Source organism: Manis pentadactyla, chromosome 3 (assembly GCF_030020395.1).
Source record: "Manis pentadactyla isolate mManPen7 chromosome 3, mManPen7.hap1, whole genome shotgun sequence".
Classification (NCBI taxonomy): Eukaryota; Metazoa; Chordata; class Mammalia; order Pholidota; family Manidae; genus Manis; species Manis pentadactyla.
The window spans coordinates 101,045,575-101,065,711 of NC_080021.1; the positions used below are offsets into that span (position 1 = coordinate 101,045,575).

Genomic DNA, 20,137 nt, shown 5'->3' on the forward strand with positions numbered 1-20,137 from the left:
CCACCTCATTTTGGCTACCCTGCTCCCCAGGAGACAAACAGTGCTCCTTGATTTTCTGAGCTGAGGCTGCCTGATGTATGTGACACAGAGAAAGAGCGGAACTGTCAGCAAGAAGGTTCTCCTGCCCCTTCCCCACGGGAGAGCCCGGGGATGGGACACAGAGTGCACAGAAGCCATCTGCCCACGGCCAATTGCTCATGAGGTTATCTCTTCTGCTCAAGCTGTGGTTTCTGGTGTCAACATTATAAGAGGTGGGAGCTTTACTTTCCTTATTTTGCATGTTTGTTAGAGACACAATGAGACCTTTACGAACTCAGGCTAACCTTGCCCTGACATGTTTGTCCAACTTTCTGATGCTGATTCCTTCTTGGTTTAGGGATATTTTCCTTATAAAACAAAACAAGACTTTACAAATTATTAAATGCAGACATCCAATCCCTTATTTTTCAATCCTCCCAGCATACTCTTTACAAAGAGGCTGCTATATTAACAGTACCACAGAGTACATCCCCTGGCCGGGCCAGCTGCTTGTCTGAGATCTGCAATGGATTTGAGCTCCTGTGGGTCGGCTTCGAGCAGGCTCCGGTTTACATCAACCCAGAGCCTAATTAAGCTAAGTTGGAATGTAATGTGATCTCACCCTCCAGTACTGTATCCTTCCTATGGCAAGGTGGTAGTATTTGGGAAGGGGAGTCCATTTCTTCAGCTTAGTTTAGGAACCTCATTATATGTCCCATTCTGAACTGTTTACCAACAGAGCCTTTGTACTGTTATGTGGAGTACGACCACCCTCGGGAAGGCTACCACCTGTGTCGGAGTGCAAGCATGTGAGCACAGTGATGTGTGAATTCAAAAATCAAGTCTTCAGATATGCTAACAGAGAGTCTGGAATAAACAGAAGAAGGTGGAAATGGATGTTGAAATAAATACAGTGGTCTGCCATAGCCACTAAATCCCAATGAGACTAGTGCATACAGACTTGAGGAAGTATTGCTTTGTATAAAATTTAAAAATATCACTAGGCTAAGATTTCATTGAAAGAAAGTGAAACACCAGGTCATGCATTTTAAAGGGGATTATATATCAAGTGAAATCCTGGTTTCCTCACTGATTCCCAATGATGCTTCTCACTAGGATTTCCAAAGATAAATTTGAAATATCCTCAAAAGAAACAAAAGCCGCCACAACAATAAACTCAAGGCACAACATCTTAGGAGGGTGGTGGCAAACCGCTATACCCAGTGAGGGAGCATCCTGAGGAAATGCTTCATGGATGTGGTGCACGGTGCCAGTGTAAGGGACTGTCACTGTGACTCATTGTGTGGCCTCTGGGGGCTCCGTTAGGGCGGGCCCAGGGGGGCGCATGGCAGGAGAGGGTGTTCCCAGCATTCGTGTGTCAGGAGAGTCTTGCCTCCTTTTCGCTCTACGATCACACCCTGGCCTTTCATAAATATGTGATGGCAGATGGGGACACAGACAACGCAGATTTCCACAGGATGACGGTAACCGCTCACCGCTTCCCGGAGGCAGAGCTTCTTGAGCTCCTCCAGCCGCTGGCGTAGTGTTTCCTCCAGAGCTTCCTGCCTGGACTTCAGGGCAGCCAGCATGTCTTTCTTGGCCGACTGAGAGCTATCTGATTCCTGAGAACCTGTCAATGAACAGTGGGGTTACTAGAGCAGCTGACAGGGGTTTGCACATCTGGACTGCTGAGGAATTTAACTGGAGCCTGTGCTGGGATGGGGGTTCACCCCCCGAATCAAGGGAGCGTGACATAAACCAGGTGCTGCCGAGTTCCAAGTGCGAAGAGCCAATTCTCAGCACTTGGTGGAATTTATAGCTGGTCAGAAGGACAGGCAGGAGAATTTACATACGTGAAAAAGAAGTTTCTCTTTCTTGATGATCTTAAGATATGTTGCATCCTCATTCTAATTTCTCTGGCAAATTTTAATATATTTATACAATGGAGGCAAAAGTGAAGTTCAAGCCAGTAATTTTAACAGTCTTCTTTCCATTTAAACATGCTTATTTTTTGCTTAGGATGAAGATAATGCATCTTTATAAAAATTTTGAAAATTTAGAATAAAAAAGTATGAAATTTTGTCCATAAATAAGTCACCCAAATGTAACAATTTTTATATGTTTTCTTTTGACCATTTTATCTTAGCACATATATTTAAAAATAAAGTTTTATGTTTATTTAACTTAATACTGTATCATGAGCAAATTCTCTAATAAAATTATACAAAATTTTACATGCAGGGTGGAAATAGCTTCATGATGAGCCAAACAGCAGCCTGCTAGATATGAAACCTTTGTGGAAGGGAAACTGTGAGCCAAAAAAAGGGAAAATTAGCTGGAATGCCATCTGGAGGAGTTTAGGTCAGGCCACAAGAATACTTTCTGGCCTGCAAGGTGGGGATTTCCCAAATGGTACAGCTGTGAAGCAGGCAACCCTTTGCACCTTGATGGCTTGGGCAAGGGGCCTGCGCTCTCTGGAGGAGGAAAAGAGTGTTGTCACTTTGCCTCCCATGCCACAGGGGGCAGGAGGTTGGAGTGCACCGGCGTGCTGGGTGTGCACGGAAGGAGCTCGGGGGGCGCTGTCTCGGTGAGCATCAAATGACAGCGAATACCTAGGGATAAATCTAGTGAAAGATGTGCCAGACCTTGAAAGTACAAAATTCTAACACTCTGCTGAGAAAAATGAACGACTGAAATGGTAGAAGTATGGCCTGGGACGTGCACCAGAGGCTGGTGCCATGAGGATATCAGTTCTCCAAGAACTAAATAGAAGCACTGCAACCCCAATAAAAATTCCAGTTGGATTTTTTGGGGAGGGGGGTGGGAATTGTATTTCCACATGAAACGTTTTTGGACAGTGCAGGGAATCGATGACAGATGGGAGAATCACCTAACTGGCGTTCCCAGAGTCAGCTGTTCTGCTTCTCCTGATGAGCAAGAAGGCCTGTCTGAGCCCTAGAAGGGACTTCTCTTCCTCTGCATCAGAAGCTCTGCTCCACCCAAATCACCCCTAAGCACACAGTCTGCTCTGATTTAGTCTCCGAGCAGGACACCCCACAGTCCCTCAACTGCCCTGCATGTGGGTTCTTATAACTGTAATCGCCAAGAATTACTACCTAACCACATTTTGACTCCAGCTTGGACTTTTTTTCACCCCCACCCCATCTAGCTTGCAGGAATACCTGTCACTGTGCATCTTTCTGCCTCCTAATCAATATTAACTTCATAAACAAATAAGTGCTGTCAGTCACATACTTGGACACCATAATCAAGTTATACCTCATCTTGGTAACAAAATTGAGTACCTGTAAGTCATTTCTTTATAAAACCTACCTTCCGAACTTTTAACTGTTTTTGTAGCTCTGTCCTGGATCTCATCATGCTGCCAGCACAGGTTTCCATCCTCAATGGCAAACTCAGATGAAAGCTGAACTCTGACTAAGGCTCCTTTCTTCCCTTGGGGCCCTCATACGAAACCCACGGGTGTCACACCCACACGACACATTGCTGGACGTTACTGCAAGGCTTCCCTTTTTGAAATGCTTCAGGTTTTAATACTTCCATAAGCCAATTACCCCATGCTTATGGGTACAAAACTATCTCCCGTTTACATCCAAGGTAACGTGGCGAAACCATTTTGAATCTTAATCTGGTTCTCATAGTCATAGTCACATTAGAAGACACAGGAAAACTTAATGAGCTGCTCTCTTCCATCAGCTAAGGAATTCATAAGGATATAAAACAATTATGGGAAATATATCAGACTTTAGATTTAAAAAACAGGCCTGGGGAAACTTGGGTCCAAGAAGATTAAAGGATTTCTAGCTCAGTGAAAAACTGACTGTTTTCTCTCTCACCTCTGCCTAACCTCTCAATAGGAAATGATGATTTATTAAGTCAAATCTAAGAATTAAGTATGTTCAACAATGGTAAAAACCACAAAATTGAACTTAGGGAGGTAAAGCACAACATTTTTGTATGATCTGGTCTCTAAGCTTTGGTCTTGAGTTACAGAGCTCATTAGTGCTACTTAAATTATTATTATTTATAATAATTAGCTGAAATGCTAAACTCACAGAAGACAGGTTGGATAGCTCAAGGGGCCCTCTCCATGTCTGCACACTAATGCTGGATGGCTCTGCTTTCACCTTTATTCTGGAAATTGCTTCATGAGGAAGATGGTGCCAGGTACCAAGTTAAATCTCTATAAGTAACTCAGCTGGCCTGGCCTGGTCACGCACATTCCAGTTAGTGGTAACTGGGCAGCAAGTGGAGGGTCAAACAGCTCTGGTTTTGATAACTCTAAACCACACACTAGAAGTGTGACCTGGGGGCAAGTGACTTGCCCTCCTTAATTGGTTTAAAGACCAAGATAGCACATATAGCCCCGAGCACTGTGCACACTCATTACCTAGGGTAGATTTGACAGGAGTGAGCACACCCATGCACACATGTGGCAGAATTAGGAAGAGAGCAATCACTGGAACTACCTCCTCGCCCTTGCTCAAGGAGGTGCTGGTCCTCACCGCGCAATTCAGTGCACCACCTGGGTAGGCTCCAAGGCTCGTTTTCCAAGGAGCAATGTTTTCCTGGTCTGCTTCTGGAGCCCCCAGCTTTGCAGTCACGCCTTTAGGGCTGCCGTGGAGGAGGGTGGAAACAGGTCAAGGAGATTCAGTGGGTTCTGGGGCTCTACTCCACGCTCCTCAGGTGCCCGCAGCTCTGCTTCACCTGTCTCGCGCACTCCAGTTCCTGTCACATTGCATTTGAAAAGAGGTCCCTAATGCCTTTGCTTCTCTAAAGGAATCCCACTGTTCTGGGGCAATGGCTCTCTGTCAGAGCCTGTGGGGCTGGTACCTGCAAACAAGGCAGCCACAGGGAGAGGCGGCCAAGTACCAGTGGCAAGGGTGCTCCAGTACCAGTTCCATGTAGAAGTCCCAGGGCACCAGGAGAAGGAGCCCCAGTGCCCTGGATGCTGAGGTAGCTTCCTCAAAGCTTTCTGGGCTCTCTAACCAGCACAGTGGGCATCCCAAAGGGAGGCCAGCAGGCCAGCCCCAGTCACGAGGCAGAGATTCACTTCTAATCCCCACAAGAGGCAGATGGACCATAGGAAGAAACCTGGGCCAGGAAGAGTGCCACAGGCTCAGGTCAATGGGAGTCTTATAAACTAAGGTTCGTGAGCAAATAAAAGTGATTCTAGACACAGAAATAATTTCAAATCCACACCTAACCTTGTGAATGGTGCAGTTGCTCTGTTACTTGAGTTACCCACTTCCAGGTATCTGAACACATACATGCCTTTCCACATGCAAGACCACTCCAGGGCTGTAAGCTTAGCCACTTAGGAATTAAACAGGTATAAATCTGCTATCTTTGAGAGGGGGAATGAAAGACAGAAAGAGACCAGGATTTCCAACACATACATACCTGCCAGTAAACAGTGTAAGACCTCAGTCACTTCCCCTAGATGATATCCCCAACTAGAAAAGGACCAATTAACCAATCACCAAGATTTCTCCAAACTCGAAAAATCTACTAAATTATTAACTTACTTCAGCAGTTCCCTCTGGCCTCCAGCAATTTTCACAATTCTGACAAATTAGTGCCATCTTGCCCCCTCTCTCTGGTACCACCCCTGCTGCTAGAAGGGACAGGTGTCCTGCCAACCCTGCAACAATCTGCTCCGAATCAGAGGGGAATGTCTCAGGGACTGACCTCTTCATCTTACCAACACACCAAAGCAAACTGCTGTTAAGCTTGAATGCTCAGTAAGGGGTTAAGCCAAGCTGTCTTCGGCGTTGATGAAGTAGGAAAGATGCACAGAACCTCTTCTGGAGACAGAAGAGTGAGATCTCAGAGTTTATAGGTTGACCCACAGGAGCCAAGTGTGTGTCAGGAAAGGGCTGTTCACACATACAGAGACTGCGCTGTGGTCAAAGGAGAAAGAGAGGGATGTGAGTATTTTTGAAAAATAAATGGAATGTGTCAATACTTTGTTAACTACAAATACAGTTACAGGCAGCCCCTTGTTTATTGGAAAGAGGGCTCGAACATTCTTTGGAAAACATACACAGTCTCCTAGCTTCCTGGGGCAGTAGTCTATAATCCAGCACCTTGCAGACAACAGGTCTGGGCTTGTGTGTCTGCGCGGAGACTTCCGAGCTGCAGGGACTTGACATGCCCTCTCAGTCGGCTTCCTCCCCTACAATATGGGCAAGAACACAGGACTTCTTCAAAAGTTGGGAGAGTTCAGTGAGACGGTGCTTGGAAGATGCCTAGAATAGGACTCAGAACTCAGTAAGTCGGCATGAGTATCAGCTGCTTTTGTATCACACTGTGTTCCTGGCCTTTGTTACAAGTTGGAACCCCAATTCCGGAGAACCCCCCAGTGTAAAAAGAGGAAGACTATTGGCAGTGGGCAGGAAGCAGCGTGGGAGGCTGGTGGGTCATGGGCCTGGGCATTCAGGCCGATAGGGAGGAGTGCATTTTCACAGAATTCCTGAGAGCTTGCCGCATGGTCTAGTCCAGCTAATCCTCACAAGAACGTCACCCTCATCTTGTGGAAGCAGCCAGTGGGACTGGAAGGCAGGGCTGCGATTCCAGTTTGGTGCCTGCTTGTCCTGTTTCATCCCTAGAATCCAAACGCTACCAGGGTGGGAACTTTGTCTTGGTCACTGCTGGGATCCATAGTCCTCCTGTGTGGTGTGCAAGCATACCTACCTGTCAGCCTAGGTTTTCCATGGTACCTCAGTGCAGGCAGAAAGGAGGCAGTGGCGGCAAATCTGCATTCAAATGTGCCAGTGAAATGACAGAAGCCTCTGCACCACCATCTGTGGGCAGGTGGGGGAGACAAATACCTGGGTGCATGTGCACCCTCTGGGAGCCTTCAGGTCTGGACGTGCAAAGCTGCCACCCCTCCACCCCCGCCGGAGGAGGCAGGAGCTAAGTCCACCAACCGAGAGGACACAGCAGCTGAGGGAGGAGGGTGTCCACACCTCAGGCCAATTCCATCACCAGCCTGGCTGACGGTCACCTCTGTGCTGGGCTGGTTAGCATAAATGCCACCCGGGCCTCCCTGCCAGGCACACAGAGCATCCGGTCAGTTCTCTAGCACAACCTTTCTTCCTGCTGAATGCTCAGGAATGGTGTTGGAATGAGACTAGACTGAAGACACCATCATTTGGTTTGGCTCTTTCATGAGCATGTTTTAATCTGAATCCAAAGGATTTTGTAGAAATAGGTTACTAATAATCTACCTGGTGGGAGAGAGAAAAATATCTGCCCTCAGAGATGGCAATTCCTATCCGGACATGGCCAGACAGGCTGAGTGATATGCTCAAGGGCAGAAAGTCACTTTCAGTGGGTACCTGGGCATCTCTTCAAGGAAAATGCAGATGCTAACGATGTTACTGAGGGAGAAAGTGTGAAACTCTGTCCTGCCACCCTTGGAGAAACTACCTCTATTGCTTTCTCATTCCCCAGTTGGGGAACTCCAGACTTCACCCAGGGGACAGTGGATCTCAGGGCAGGATGCGGGGGGACACCAGCGTGCACAAACAGCAGCTCCCCTCCCGACTGGCGAACACATGGTAGGATATCCTCATTCAGCTGAGATAAAGACCTTGCTCCAAGCTTTCCAAAGACCCTCGGCTGCTCAGCACCGGATATGAGTGTGCATCCTCCAGAAGAGAACATGGCCAGGAACTGGGGCTCATGTGTTTTTGCACAGATGGAATGCTGATGACTAGCCCCTGAGCCCAGTAGACAGAAGGGGGCTTTCCTCTTTGAAAAGAAGGGAAATTTGAAACAAACAGTACCCCCAAAGAAGAAAAGAAATCTGTCCTGAGAGGAAGGGAAGGAAATGACCATCTGTCTGTTTTGGACCTCAGGGGAAAAATGAAGAAGGCATATTCCCAGCAGGTCTGTAAAAGCAGTAAGGAAGAGTTTTGGCAGACACCCCAGGAATACATATAAGGGAAAGGTTTACAGCCTCCATGATGATGAAGAGATATTTATTTCCCTTGCAAATCTCCAATTATGAATTCCTTACATAAAAGCTGTCCTAAGAGACCACGTGAAATGTCACATTGCAGGTTTCAGGATAAACGTGTGATCTCTGGAGACCATCTCTGAGAGATAAACATGATTTTTAATGTGAAAAATGTGTGCTTGGAAAACTTTTCATCAGGCTTGGGGATTTAAAATCCAAAATAGTTAAAAGACTAGTGAAATGGAAATTCTTTGAAAGAGCCAGGACCTCTGAGGATAGCTGGGAGTCTCTGGGGTAGCTTTCCTGGGTGGCCAGATTCCACTGCTCAGTGGCACCATCCTGTTGATGGGTAACTCACACGGTTTCCATTTTTTACTCTGTAAAATGGGGGGGTCTTATCTTTCTGGCTGCAAGATTCTGATGTAGTACTGAGGCCTGGCCTGCATGGGAACAGAGTGATGCCTACGAGGGTGGTGGGGTATCTCCTCAGTGTTGAAAAGGTCATCATTGGGAAGCAGTTCATTTACTGCCATTCTGTTCTGCTTCTCCATGGCAGGCAAACATTCCTTCACTACTAACATCCACGGGTGTAAATATATTAGTATAATGACTTTCTTAGGATTTTTTCCCCCAATATAAGAGAGGAAAGGGACAACCATTCTGTCTTTTCAATTATTCTTTAAATTCTTATGACTCTGGCCCATGCTGCTCAAGGCAGTCGAGAAACAGCCATGCACGAAGGGCCCTCTCAGCCTGCAGACACACACCCGGGCAGAGTCTGTGGCCTGGGGTAGGGCCTGCGGGGTGGGCCTACCTGTTGAGTGCTGAGGTTATAACCCAAATTAAAGCCCCGGGATTCTTGCTCATCATTAGACCTGAAAGTGGAGGGGACAGGCGGCTGATAATGGAATTTTAGGGGTGGGAAGGAGATAGGGAGGAGACAGAGTGAGAGCAAAAAAAAAAAAAAATCATGAAGACAAGAAGAACGACCAACTCAAACCACCGAGAACTATGCCAGCATCAGGCGGTGTACTGAGCTGAACACAACCAGGACCCGAAAGCTGGTGGACGTCTATTGGATCACCTCTCTGTATGGAGAGATGGCAGATAGCTGGCACCTCATTGTTCCACTGGTTATTAATAAACTTCCTAACAATGGAAGGAAGTGCTAGCCCTCAGATAATGGGAGTGTGTTAACAGTGTGGACTGATCGCCGGCACAGTGAGGCCCTGTGCTTAGCACAATATGCTTGCTCCCAGAATGGAAAGTGATGGGCTGGGGTATAATAGCAGGCTGCAGTTTTTGTGTGTTTCTTTTTAAACCAAAGATCCATCATCATATTCTTCTCAGTCCTGCTGATCACAATGATGATGACTCAATTGCCATCTCATTAACCACACAGCCTCCTATTTATAGACACATGTCGTTTTGTTTTGTAGAGAATGGGTGGCTTCTACCCCTATATTTTCACTCAAGAAGCAGACATCAGTCTCACTGTTACATTTCTTTAAGAAAGGATGCACTGTAACATTTGTTTCCATGGTTAATGCAACAAGCTGCAGGGGCCCATAGAACACTGGTATTTGTTTGTGCCATTTTCTTTAAATAGGCCAAGCACGTCTCTTTGCCCCTACACTCCCACTGAAATTGGAATTGTTCTGTGGCAGCAAATCCCCAAAACAATGCTTAGGACAATCCTACACTCTCTCCCACTTTCAGAAGGGCCAGGAAAAGGCCGTGCGTGCTCAGCTCCAATGACAAACACTGCTGTTGTTTCGTTTTCTGTTTGTTATTCCATTTTCCTCCTCCCTAGTCTTTCTTAAGATTTCAAGAAATGGGGGTAGGGAAGAGAAGAACAAATCCTTTGAAGTCCCACAACAAGGATTTCCGATGCTTTTTTTGAACTCTGAAAACATCATAACCAGAAGGTTGGAATTCATAGCTGTCCTCTTAAGCTCTGTCGGAACCTCCAACAATTTGTTACGTGAGGCACACAGGAGCAAAAGCAAGAGACAGAGGTGTCTATAGAGTTGGAGGAAATAGTTCAGGCTCTCACAGTGCAGAGGACCCCTGTGTGCTGCCCTGTGATGGTCAGTCAGCAGGTTTATAGCACCCAGCAGTACAGAGCTTGTAAGAGGCCAAGATGGGGTCAGGCCTGCGGAGGGCAGGGATGTGGCTCTGCCAGCTTGGCTTGCAGGAGCCGCCCACTGAGCTGCCTCAACTTCCCTTCCCTTGAGGGACTCTGAGAAGGCCAGGCTACCTCTCAGAAGATGTGTTCTGGGGACAAGGGCACCCTTTCAAAGCCTGGCCACTGGCGCCCACTTACAAATGGATTTATGATGGGGGTTCCATAACCTTACTAGGATCTGAATCCCATTCAGGGCTGATCAGGAGGTGAGGTCTTGATTCCTTTTACTCCAACATAGGTCTCTGAGCTCAGGCTGAGATTGTTTACCATCACTAACTGGCTTTACTGGGATATGGGCAGATAGGCTCTCCCACGGGATAGCCTGTGTGTCACTACCGAAGAATTCAGGGGGTCCTGGCCTTAAGCCTTAAAAATCATTTAAACTATATGGACCTTTCTGAAATGCTAGCCCATGGCTCAGGGCATTATGAAGTGTTCTGACTTCTTTAATAAAAAGCAGTGATATTTCTCCATTTCTTTAGCATCTCAGACCTCAGATACCAAGTACAGTTGAGCCTTTAACAACACAGGAGTTGAGGGTACTGACCCCCCGTGCAGTCAAAAATCCACATGTAACTTTTGACTCCCCCACAACTTAACTACTAATAGTCTACTAGTGACTGGAAGGCTTACTAATAACATAAACAGTCCATCAACACATATTCTCTATACTATTATATACTGTATTCTTACAATAAAGTAAACTAGGGAAAAGAAAATATTTTTTGAAATTATTGCTAATCTCCAAAAAGCTTTCTAATATATTTATTGAAAAAATCCACATACAAGTAGACCCACTAAGTTCAAACCCATGTTGTTTAAGGGTCAGCTGTACTGGACTTCTGTAATTTTAAAGGTAATTATGTGCTCCTAAAATAGAAAAATCATCTTCAAAGTTACTAATAGCTTGGAAATGTTGTTTCTCTGTTTAACATCAGTAAACAGAACATAAACTCTGTAAGTTTTTAAATGCTGTGTATATTATCTAGCAAGGTTTGGGAGCTAGAAAAAAATGTTTACATCACAGAAATATCACAGTGTTGTTACGTGGCTGAGTTATACCACAGTTTGGGTATAGACAAGGGTGGAAGGATGAATGAAACATTACAAGGATGGATGCTGTTTGCAGTAGGAGCTGACTGACAAGATTAACCTTTAAAGGTCTGATACCAGTATGACAAAAGTTATACAAGTGGAGGGAAAATATCGCTGGCAGGTACATGAGTTTGTGGCAAGGCCCAAGATACTATACACAATAGGAATAGGAACACAGGTTATTTAAATGCAGCACATGTGGAGAGAAGAGGAAGACGGTGGAACAGGATGTCACTGGAATAACCTCCTTGCACATACACACCAAGGAGCAACTACATCTAATACGACTAACTCTGAAAATGACCTGAGGACTGCAGAATAGACCATCTATACCTCGTGAATAAGAGAAGACCACATTTAGCGGGGTAAAGGGGCAGAGCCATGATCTATCAGGATGCAAGCCCTTTCTCCCATCCCAGCCCACAAGCAAGAGGGAGAAGAGTGGAGTGGGGAGGGGATAAATGCTCAGGAACTCAGTATACTTGGCCCTGGGGATCTGCTCCCAGAAGATGAATCCCCATTGCACTGGGCCTTGAAGATGAATGGGGCTGGGCACCAAGGAGATTTGGAACGTGTGTGGGCAGGGCGGGGAAGGGGCGGGCAAGTCTCATCACTTGTAGAGGACCAGTGCACGCCAAGACGCAACACAGAAGCATCAGTTTGAGAGATTTGCTAGCCTTGGGAAATGTGCCAGAGGGACAAGGGTCTGAGGGAACAATCTCCAGAGGAGAAAGGGCAGGTGGATGACACTTTTGCAGCCCTCTCTCAGTCCAACTGGCCAGACACTTGCAGGAGCCAGCTCTGAAACTCTCTGCTGACTGGCAGTCGGCCACTGAGGGCAGCTATGCAGAGAGTGGCCTGGCTCACAGTGCATCCCAGAAGAAGTGCCAGATATGATACACAAAGGTGAAGCAGTGGGGATCTGCTATTACTGGCAGCCAGGCAGAGTGTAGGTCCTGCTCACAGCCCACTGGCAGCAGTCATGGCTCAACCACATCAGAGAACATCTCTGGAGTACCAGGCTCTGGTGAACAAGGGGATTTGTGCTTCTGGACACCACAAGTCAGCTACTACATAAAGCCACTACTTTCAACAACTAGAGGTATAGCTGATCTATCTAATACAGTGGAAGAAACATAGAGTATCAGACAAAATGTGGAGGCAGAGGAATATGTTCCAAACAAAGGCAAAATGCCAGAAAAAGTGCTAAATGAAATGGAGGTAAGCAATCTACCTGTTAAAGACTTCAAAGTAATGATCATAAAGGGGCTTGCTGAACTGGGAAAAGAATTGATGCTTTTAGGGGGGATTTCAACAAAGAGATAGAAAATATAAAAAGCATGCTGAAGAATACATAACTGAAATGAAAAATACAATAGAGGGAATGAAAAGTAGACTTGAGGGTGCAGAGGAACAGGTCAGTGAGCTGGAAGACAGGGTAGTGGAAAGTAACGAAGCTGAGAAACAGAGAGAAAAAAGAATTTTTAAAAATGAGAAGATGCTAAGAGAGCTCTGTGATAACTCCAAATGAAACAATATTCACATAATAGGGGTCCCAGAAGGAGAAGAGAAAGACAAAGGGGTAGAAAGTGTATTTAGAGAAATAATAGCTAAAAACTTCCCCAAACTGGAAAAGGAGACATACATTAGATCTTAGAAACACAGACAGACCCTAATAATATGAACCCAAAGAAGACCACACTAAGGCACAGTAATTAAAATGGCAAAGATTAAAGATAGAGAGATAATCTTAAAAGCAGCAAGAGAAAGGCAGATAGTTACCTATAAGGGAAACTGCATAAGGCTACCAGCAGATTTTTCAGCAGAAACTTTACAAGCCAGAAGGGAGTGGCACAAAATACTCAAAGTGCTAGAGAGGGAAAAAAAATCTGCAACCAAGAATACTCTACCCAGCAAGGCTATTCTGAATTGAAGGAGATGAAAAGTTTTCCAGATAAATGAAGGTTAAAAGAATTCATCACCACTAATCCAGCCTTTCAGGATATGTTAAAGGGACCTCTTCACATGCAAATGTTTTTAAATTTAAATGTTTTCCACCAGTGAAAACAAGTGTTCAGTAAAGGTAGAAGACCAAGCACTTACAAAGTGAGCATGAAGTCCAAAAGACAAAAATAGTAAGATCAACTATAGATACAATTAGTCAAGGGATACACAAAATAAAAGGATAGAGATTATGACATAATATGCATAAAATGTGGAGAAGGACTAGAATAATAAAGTAGTACTTTAATAATGTGTTCAAAATAAAGCAACCATCAATTGACTATAGACTGTTATATATGTAGGAAGTTCTATATGAGCATTATGGCAACTACAAATCTAAAGCCTATAACAGAAACACAAAAAATAAAGACAAAGGAATCAAAGCATAACGCTACAGAGAATCATCAAATGATAAGGAAAGAGAGCAAGAAAGGAAGAAAGGAACCAAGAGGAAATACAAAGAAAGCCAGAAAACAATGAACAAAATGGCATAAGTATATTCCTATCAATAATTATGTAAATGTAAATAGACTAAATGCACCAATCAAAATACACAGGGTGGCAGAATGGGTAAAGAAACAAGACCCATCTATATGTTGCCTACAAGAAACTCCTTTCATACCTAAAGACATACACAGACTGATAGTGAAGGGATGGAAAAAGATATTTCATGCAAGTAATAGGGAGAAGAAAGCAGGATGAGCAATACTTATACCAGACAAAATAGACTTCAAAACAAAGAAACTAACAAGAGACAAAGGAAGGCATTACATAATGCCTTCTTACATATATAACAGTCTATAAAGGAGTCAGTCCAACAAGAGGATATAACACTTATAAATGTCTATGCAATGCACCCAACATAACACACCTAAATATGCAAAGCAAATACTAACAGACCTAAAGGGAGAAACTGACAGGAACACAATGATAGCAGGGGACTCCATTTACATCAATGGATAGATCATCCAGACAGAAATCAATAAGGGAACAGTGATATTGAAAGACACGTTAGACCAGACAGACTTAACTGATATACACAGAACATTCTGCCCCAAATTAGTGGAATACATATTCTTCTCAAGTGCACATGGAATGGTCTCCAGAGCAGATCACATAATAGCTTTCAAAACAAGTCTCAATAAATTTAAGAAGACTGAAGTTGTATCAAGCATCTTTTTGGGTCACAACAGTGTGAGATTAGAAATCAATTACAAGAAGAAAACTGGAAAAAACAAACACATGGAGGCTAAACAACATGCTTCTAAATCAATGGATCAATGAGCATATCAAAGAAGAAAATCAAATATATGGAATCAAATGAAAACAGAAACACAATGGTTCAAAATATGTGGGATGCAGCAAAAGCAGTTCTATGAGGGAAGTAAATAGCATTATAGGCCTACCTCAAGAAACAAGAACAATCCCAAGTAAACAATCTAACCTCACAACTAAAGGAACTAGAAAAAGTACAAACAAAGCCCAAAGGTGGTAGGAGAGATGTAATTAAAATCAGAGCAGAAACAAATGAAATAGAGACTAAGAAAATAATAGAAAAAAATCAATGAAACCAGGAGTTGGTTCTTCAAAAATATAAATAAAACAGACAAACCCTTAGACAGACTTATCAAGAAAAAAGATTACACAAACAAAATCAGAAATGAAAAAGAAGCTACAACAAACACCACAGAAATTAAAAGAATTACAAATGAATTCTGCAAAAACTCATATGCCAATAAACTGGGCAACCTAGAATAAATGGATAAATTCCTAGAATAATGCAATTTTCTAAGACAGACATAGGAAGAAATGGAAAATATGAATAGACCAATTACTAGTAGGGAAATTGAATTGGTAATCAAAAAACTCCTAACAAACAAAATTTCAGGACCAGATGTCTTCATGGGCGAATTCTCAAACACTTAAAGAGCTAATATCTCTTTCTTAAGGTATTTCAAAAAATAGAAGAGGAAGGAACGTTCAAAACTCATTCTACGAGGCCAGCATTACTCTAATACCAAATCCAAAGACACTACAAAAAAAGAAAATTACAGACCAATCTCCCTGGTGAACACAGATGCAAAAATACTCAACAAGGTATTAACAAAATGAATTCAACAACATAGCAAAAGGATCATTCACCACAACCAAGTGAGATTTATTCCAGGGATGCAATGATGGTACAATGTCCACAAATCAATCAATGTGATACACATTAACAAATGGAAGGATAAAAACCATCTGATCATCTCAATAGATACTAAAAAAACTTTTAACAAAATTCAACATTCATTCATGATAAAAACTTTCCACAAAGTGGGTATAGAGGGGACATAAACATACCTCAGTAAAATGAAGGCCACATATAACAAGTCCACAGTTAATATACTCAATAGTGAAGAGCTGAAAGCTTTTATTTAAGATCAGAAACAAGACAGGGATGCCCACTCTCACCACTTTTATTCAATATATTACTGGAGGTCCTAGCAACAGCAATCAGACAAGAAATAAAAGGCATCCAAACTGGTAAGGAAAAGTAGAACCGTCACTGTAGATGATATGATACTATATATAGAAAAACCTAAAGTCTACACCAAAAACTATTAGAATAAATGAATTCAGTAAAGTTGCAGGCTACACAATATACAGAAATCTGTTGCATTTCTATATACTAATAATGAACTAGAAGAGAAATAAAGTAAACAATTCCATTTGCACTTGCATCAAAAGAATAAAATACCTAGGAAGAAATCTAACCAAAGAAGTGAAAGACCTGTACTCTGAAAACTATAAGACATTGATGAAAGAAACTGAGAAGACATAAACAAGTGAAAATCTATTCTGTGCTCGTGGATAGGAAGATTTAATATTGTCAAAATGGCCATAATGCCCAAAGCGATATACAGATTCAATGCAATCTCTATCAAAATACCAATGGCATTTTTCACTGAACTAGAGCCAATAATCCTAAAATTTATATGGAACCATGAAAAATCCTGAATAGCCAAGGTAATCTTGAGAAAGAAGAACAAAGCTGGAGGTATTGTGCTCCCTGATTTCAAGCTACACTGCAAAGCTACAGTGATTCAAAACAGTATGGTACTGACAGAAGGATAGATACATTAGTTAATGGAACAGAATAGAGCACCAAGAAATAAACCCATGCATACATGGTCAATTAACATATAACAAAGGAGGCAAGCATATACAATGGGGATAAACAATCTCTTCAATAAATGGTGTTGGGAAAGTGGACAGCTATGTACAAAAGAATGAAACTGGATCATTGTGTTATACCACACACAAAAATAAAGTCAAAATGAATTGAACACCTAAATACAAGACCTGAAACTGTAAAATTCCTAGAAGGAAACACAGGCAGTAAACTCTTGACTATCAATATTAGTTAATGTTTTCTGACACATCTCCCCGTCAAGGGAAACAAAGCCAAAATAAATAAGTGTGACTAAATCAAATGAAAAAGCTTCTGCATAGAAAAAAGGACACCAACAACAAAACAAAAAGGCAATCTATTATGTGGGAGAATGTATTTGCAAATGATTTATCTGGTAAGGGCTAAATATCCAAAATAAAGAAAGAACTCATAGAGTTCAGCATCAAAAAAAACAAATAACCCACTTAAAAAATGGGCAGAGGACCTGAATAGATGTTTTCCCAAAGATAATATACAGATGGCCAACAGACTTATGAAAAGATGTTCAACATCACTAATCATGGAAATGCAAATCAAAGTTACAATGAAATAGCACCTCACACCAGTCAGAATAGCTAGTATCAACAAGACAATAACAAGTGTTGGTGAGGATGTGGAGAAAAGGGAACCCTCCTCGTACACCACTGGTGGGAATGTAAATTGGTGCAGCCACTGTGGAAAACAGTATGGAGGTTCCTCAAAAAGTTAGAAATGGAACTACCATCATATCTAGTAATTTCACTTCTGGATCTTTATCCAAAGAATACAAAACAAAACGTAATTCACAGAGATATCTGCATCCCATGTTCACTGCAGCATTATTTATAGCAGTCAGGATATGGAAGCAACCTAAATGTCCATTGACAGATGAATGGATAAAAAAGATGTCGTATATATACATAATGGAGTATTATTCAGTCATAAAAAAGAAGGAAATTGCAACAACCTGGATGGACCTTGAGGGCATTATGCTAAGAGAAAAACATCAGAGAAAGACAAATACTGTAAGATCTCACTTGTATGTGGAATATAAAAACAAAGAAAACAAAAAACCAAGCTCATAAAGAACAGACTGGTGATTGACAGAGGCAGGGGTTGATTGGAGGTAACGAAATGGGTGAAGTTGGTCAAAAGGAACAAATTTCCAATATAAAATTAAAAAGTCATGGGATGTAATATAAACAAAAAATTTTTTAATAATGTATTGAGCGCTTATTGAGTGTCAGGCACTGGACTAGATGTAGAAAAAAAGGATTGTCAAGTGACGATTCATTTCTCAAAATGATTTTAAGGAGAATTAGACACCATCATTTTTTTGTTTAGCACAAGACAGTAGGTGAAGAAGAGAAAACAACTGACCAAATAGGGATACTGGGTTATACGCATCATATTCTCTAAAGAAAAGGTCTGGCGAGTATAATAGAGAGAGGCTGTCCCGCCCTTGAACAGCAGGGCCCCGTCAGTCTGTGGGGGTACATGACCAGGCAGCGCTCAAGCAGCTGTTGGGCAGGGGCATGTGAACAATGAGAAGAAGGGGTGGGGACTAGCCAGCACCCGAGAGAGGTGGCTGAGTGACGTCTGTTCTGTGCCGGGAGGTTTGGGGCTCCTGTTCACAAGCTCTCCTGCAGCTGCTGTCAGGTTATTGCCTTCATGTCTCAGAGGCAGCCAGATATGAGGGGCCCGAGCAGATGGACCAGGAGACAGGTTTTAAAGTGGGGCTATCTGGGTTCCGTGCTCCTAGCCACTTTAGGCTGCATGTCTCCTACAGCAAGAAGGGTGGCTCTCAAAGTGGGGTTCTTGGACCAGCAGCATCAGCGTCACTAGGAATTTGTTAGAAATGCAAATTCCTAGGCTCACCCACACCTGCAGACACTGGGGGCTGGGGCTCAGCTGTCTGTGCTCAGACTGCCCTCCATGTGGTTCTGATGCATGTGGAAGCTCAAGAAGCCCTGAGCTGGAAGGATCCCCTCTCCTTCTGGGCGTAACCCTGCCCAGTTCCACAGATACCCAGGTTCCCATGGATATGAGATGGCAGCAGGGATGTGCCCCTTAGTGAGTCTGAGGAGCAGCTCAGCTCCTTTGGAGCTGGACAATGGGGACCAAGGGCAGATAAATCCAGGCCCCAACGGGAGACTCTGGGTTGGGAATGTGGAGGGGACAAACACAGGGCTTGGCTCTGGCTCTGCCCTTTGCCCTTCAGCAGGGGCTTTGGGAGTGGCTGTAGCTCGAGGCAGGGATCTCGGATCCTGGGCTTTGAAAGGCTTTCTCTCTGATACAAGGCAATGACATTCTCCACGATTCTCACTGTAAACCTCTAGGCCTCAGAAATACTGGTCATTTGGCTCATTGTATTGATGAAAATATTTTGATGAATCCCAGGCAGGGAGGGGTTATGGTGCTCTAGCAGAGGCAGACCAGGTTTTTGGGAGCCAGAAGCTTATATAATTCTGGTGGCTCTATTTAAGAAAATGAATGCAAAATGTATTAAGCACACAGATTTTACAAAAACACATGGCCATGTGAACACCGGCTGGGGTCCTCAGGGCCTCTGAGAGGCTTGTCTGATGAGGGCCCCTGAACTGAAGCCCCATTAGCCCCACAGTAAATGGGCCTCTCAGTCCAGGCGGGGTGCACCCTCTCCCTCTTCCTTTAGGTCTAAATCTATTTCTGGCTTTGATTGACTCCACCAGCCCAGGGGCTACCTAGGCAGCTTTCAGCTTGCCTTCCACTGCTCTTTCTCATTTCTGCTTCTTTCTATTATTGTGTAGTTGCTAGACAGTTACAGAAATGACTCTGGCACAAAGAGTATTTTATGCTTATAAAGGCATCACTTTGACCGGCGATTCTTGCTTATTTGTTTCCCTTTGATGGACTTTCGCTTCCATTCTTTAGAACAGTGGAAGCACCAGGTGAAAAGCAAAATAATGAAAAACGAGGAGAGAAACAACACAAGGGAAAATTACAAGCAAAGGGAGGTGGGGAGCAGTGGACGAGGTCTGAGCAGCATCTGGACGTGGCTGGTGGGGTGAGGCAGGGGCCGGGCCGCCTCATGCCTGAGGGAGCTCCTGTCCCCATCCTGGGGGATGAAGGGGCACTGGTCGGGACGCAAAACCCAGTCTGCAGACATGCCGACGGCACTAGGCGAGCCCCACAAAGACAACAGTGATGCCCTCACAGATGCCGAACAGGTGACTCTAGAGGATACAATGTTCAGAGAAGGCTCCCTGGGAGTCGGGGCAGGGAGGGGTCTTAAAACCACAACAACAAAGAAATGACTCTGGGAGATGAGGCGGGGCCAGTGCATCTGGCTTTACTTTGATGGCTTAGAGGCGAGGGCACGTGGTCCCAGGAACCAGCAGCTTGACAATGTGGCATGGGCATAACGCTCACAAACAACATAGGCGAAGGGCATCTGTTCTGACATCACCCCCCTCAGGGCTTCTGTCCATCCCAACATCTAAGGCCAAAATGACTTGCCTGGAGCCCACAGAAACAGACGGCAGAGCCCGATGCCCTGACTCTCACTTTCAATGTCTGATCCTTACACTACACTCAGAGCACATCTCTGCTCCCTACATGCTCAGAGGCTTCCTGCACTTTGGGAAATTCCGAGTTCACCAGGGGAACAGAA

The 20,137-nt window shown here is 43.9% G+C and overlaps 1 protein-coding gene across 12 annotated transcripts in view; it reads right to left on the reverse strand.

Moving 5' to 3' along the window:
- The window catches only part of FRMD4A (FERM domain containing 4A), a 573,879-nt gene that overhangs the window by 25,181 nt on the left and 528,561 nt on the right, over nucleotides 1–20,137 (reverse strand). For all 12 annotated transcript variants that reach the window (XM_036908068.2, XM_036908069.2, XM_036908066.2 and 9 more), the window contains one exon: nucleotides 1,515–1,648. In XM_036908068.2, the coding sequence (XP_036763963.2) occupies nucleotides 1,515–1,648 (134 nt within the window). The remainder of the gene's footprint in view (nucleotides 1–1,514; nucleotides 1,649–20,137) is intronic.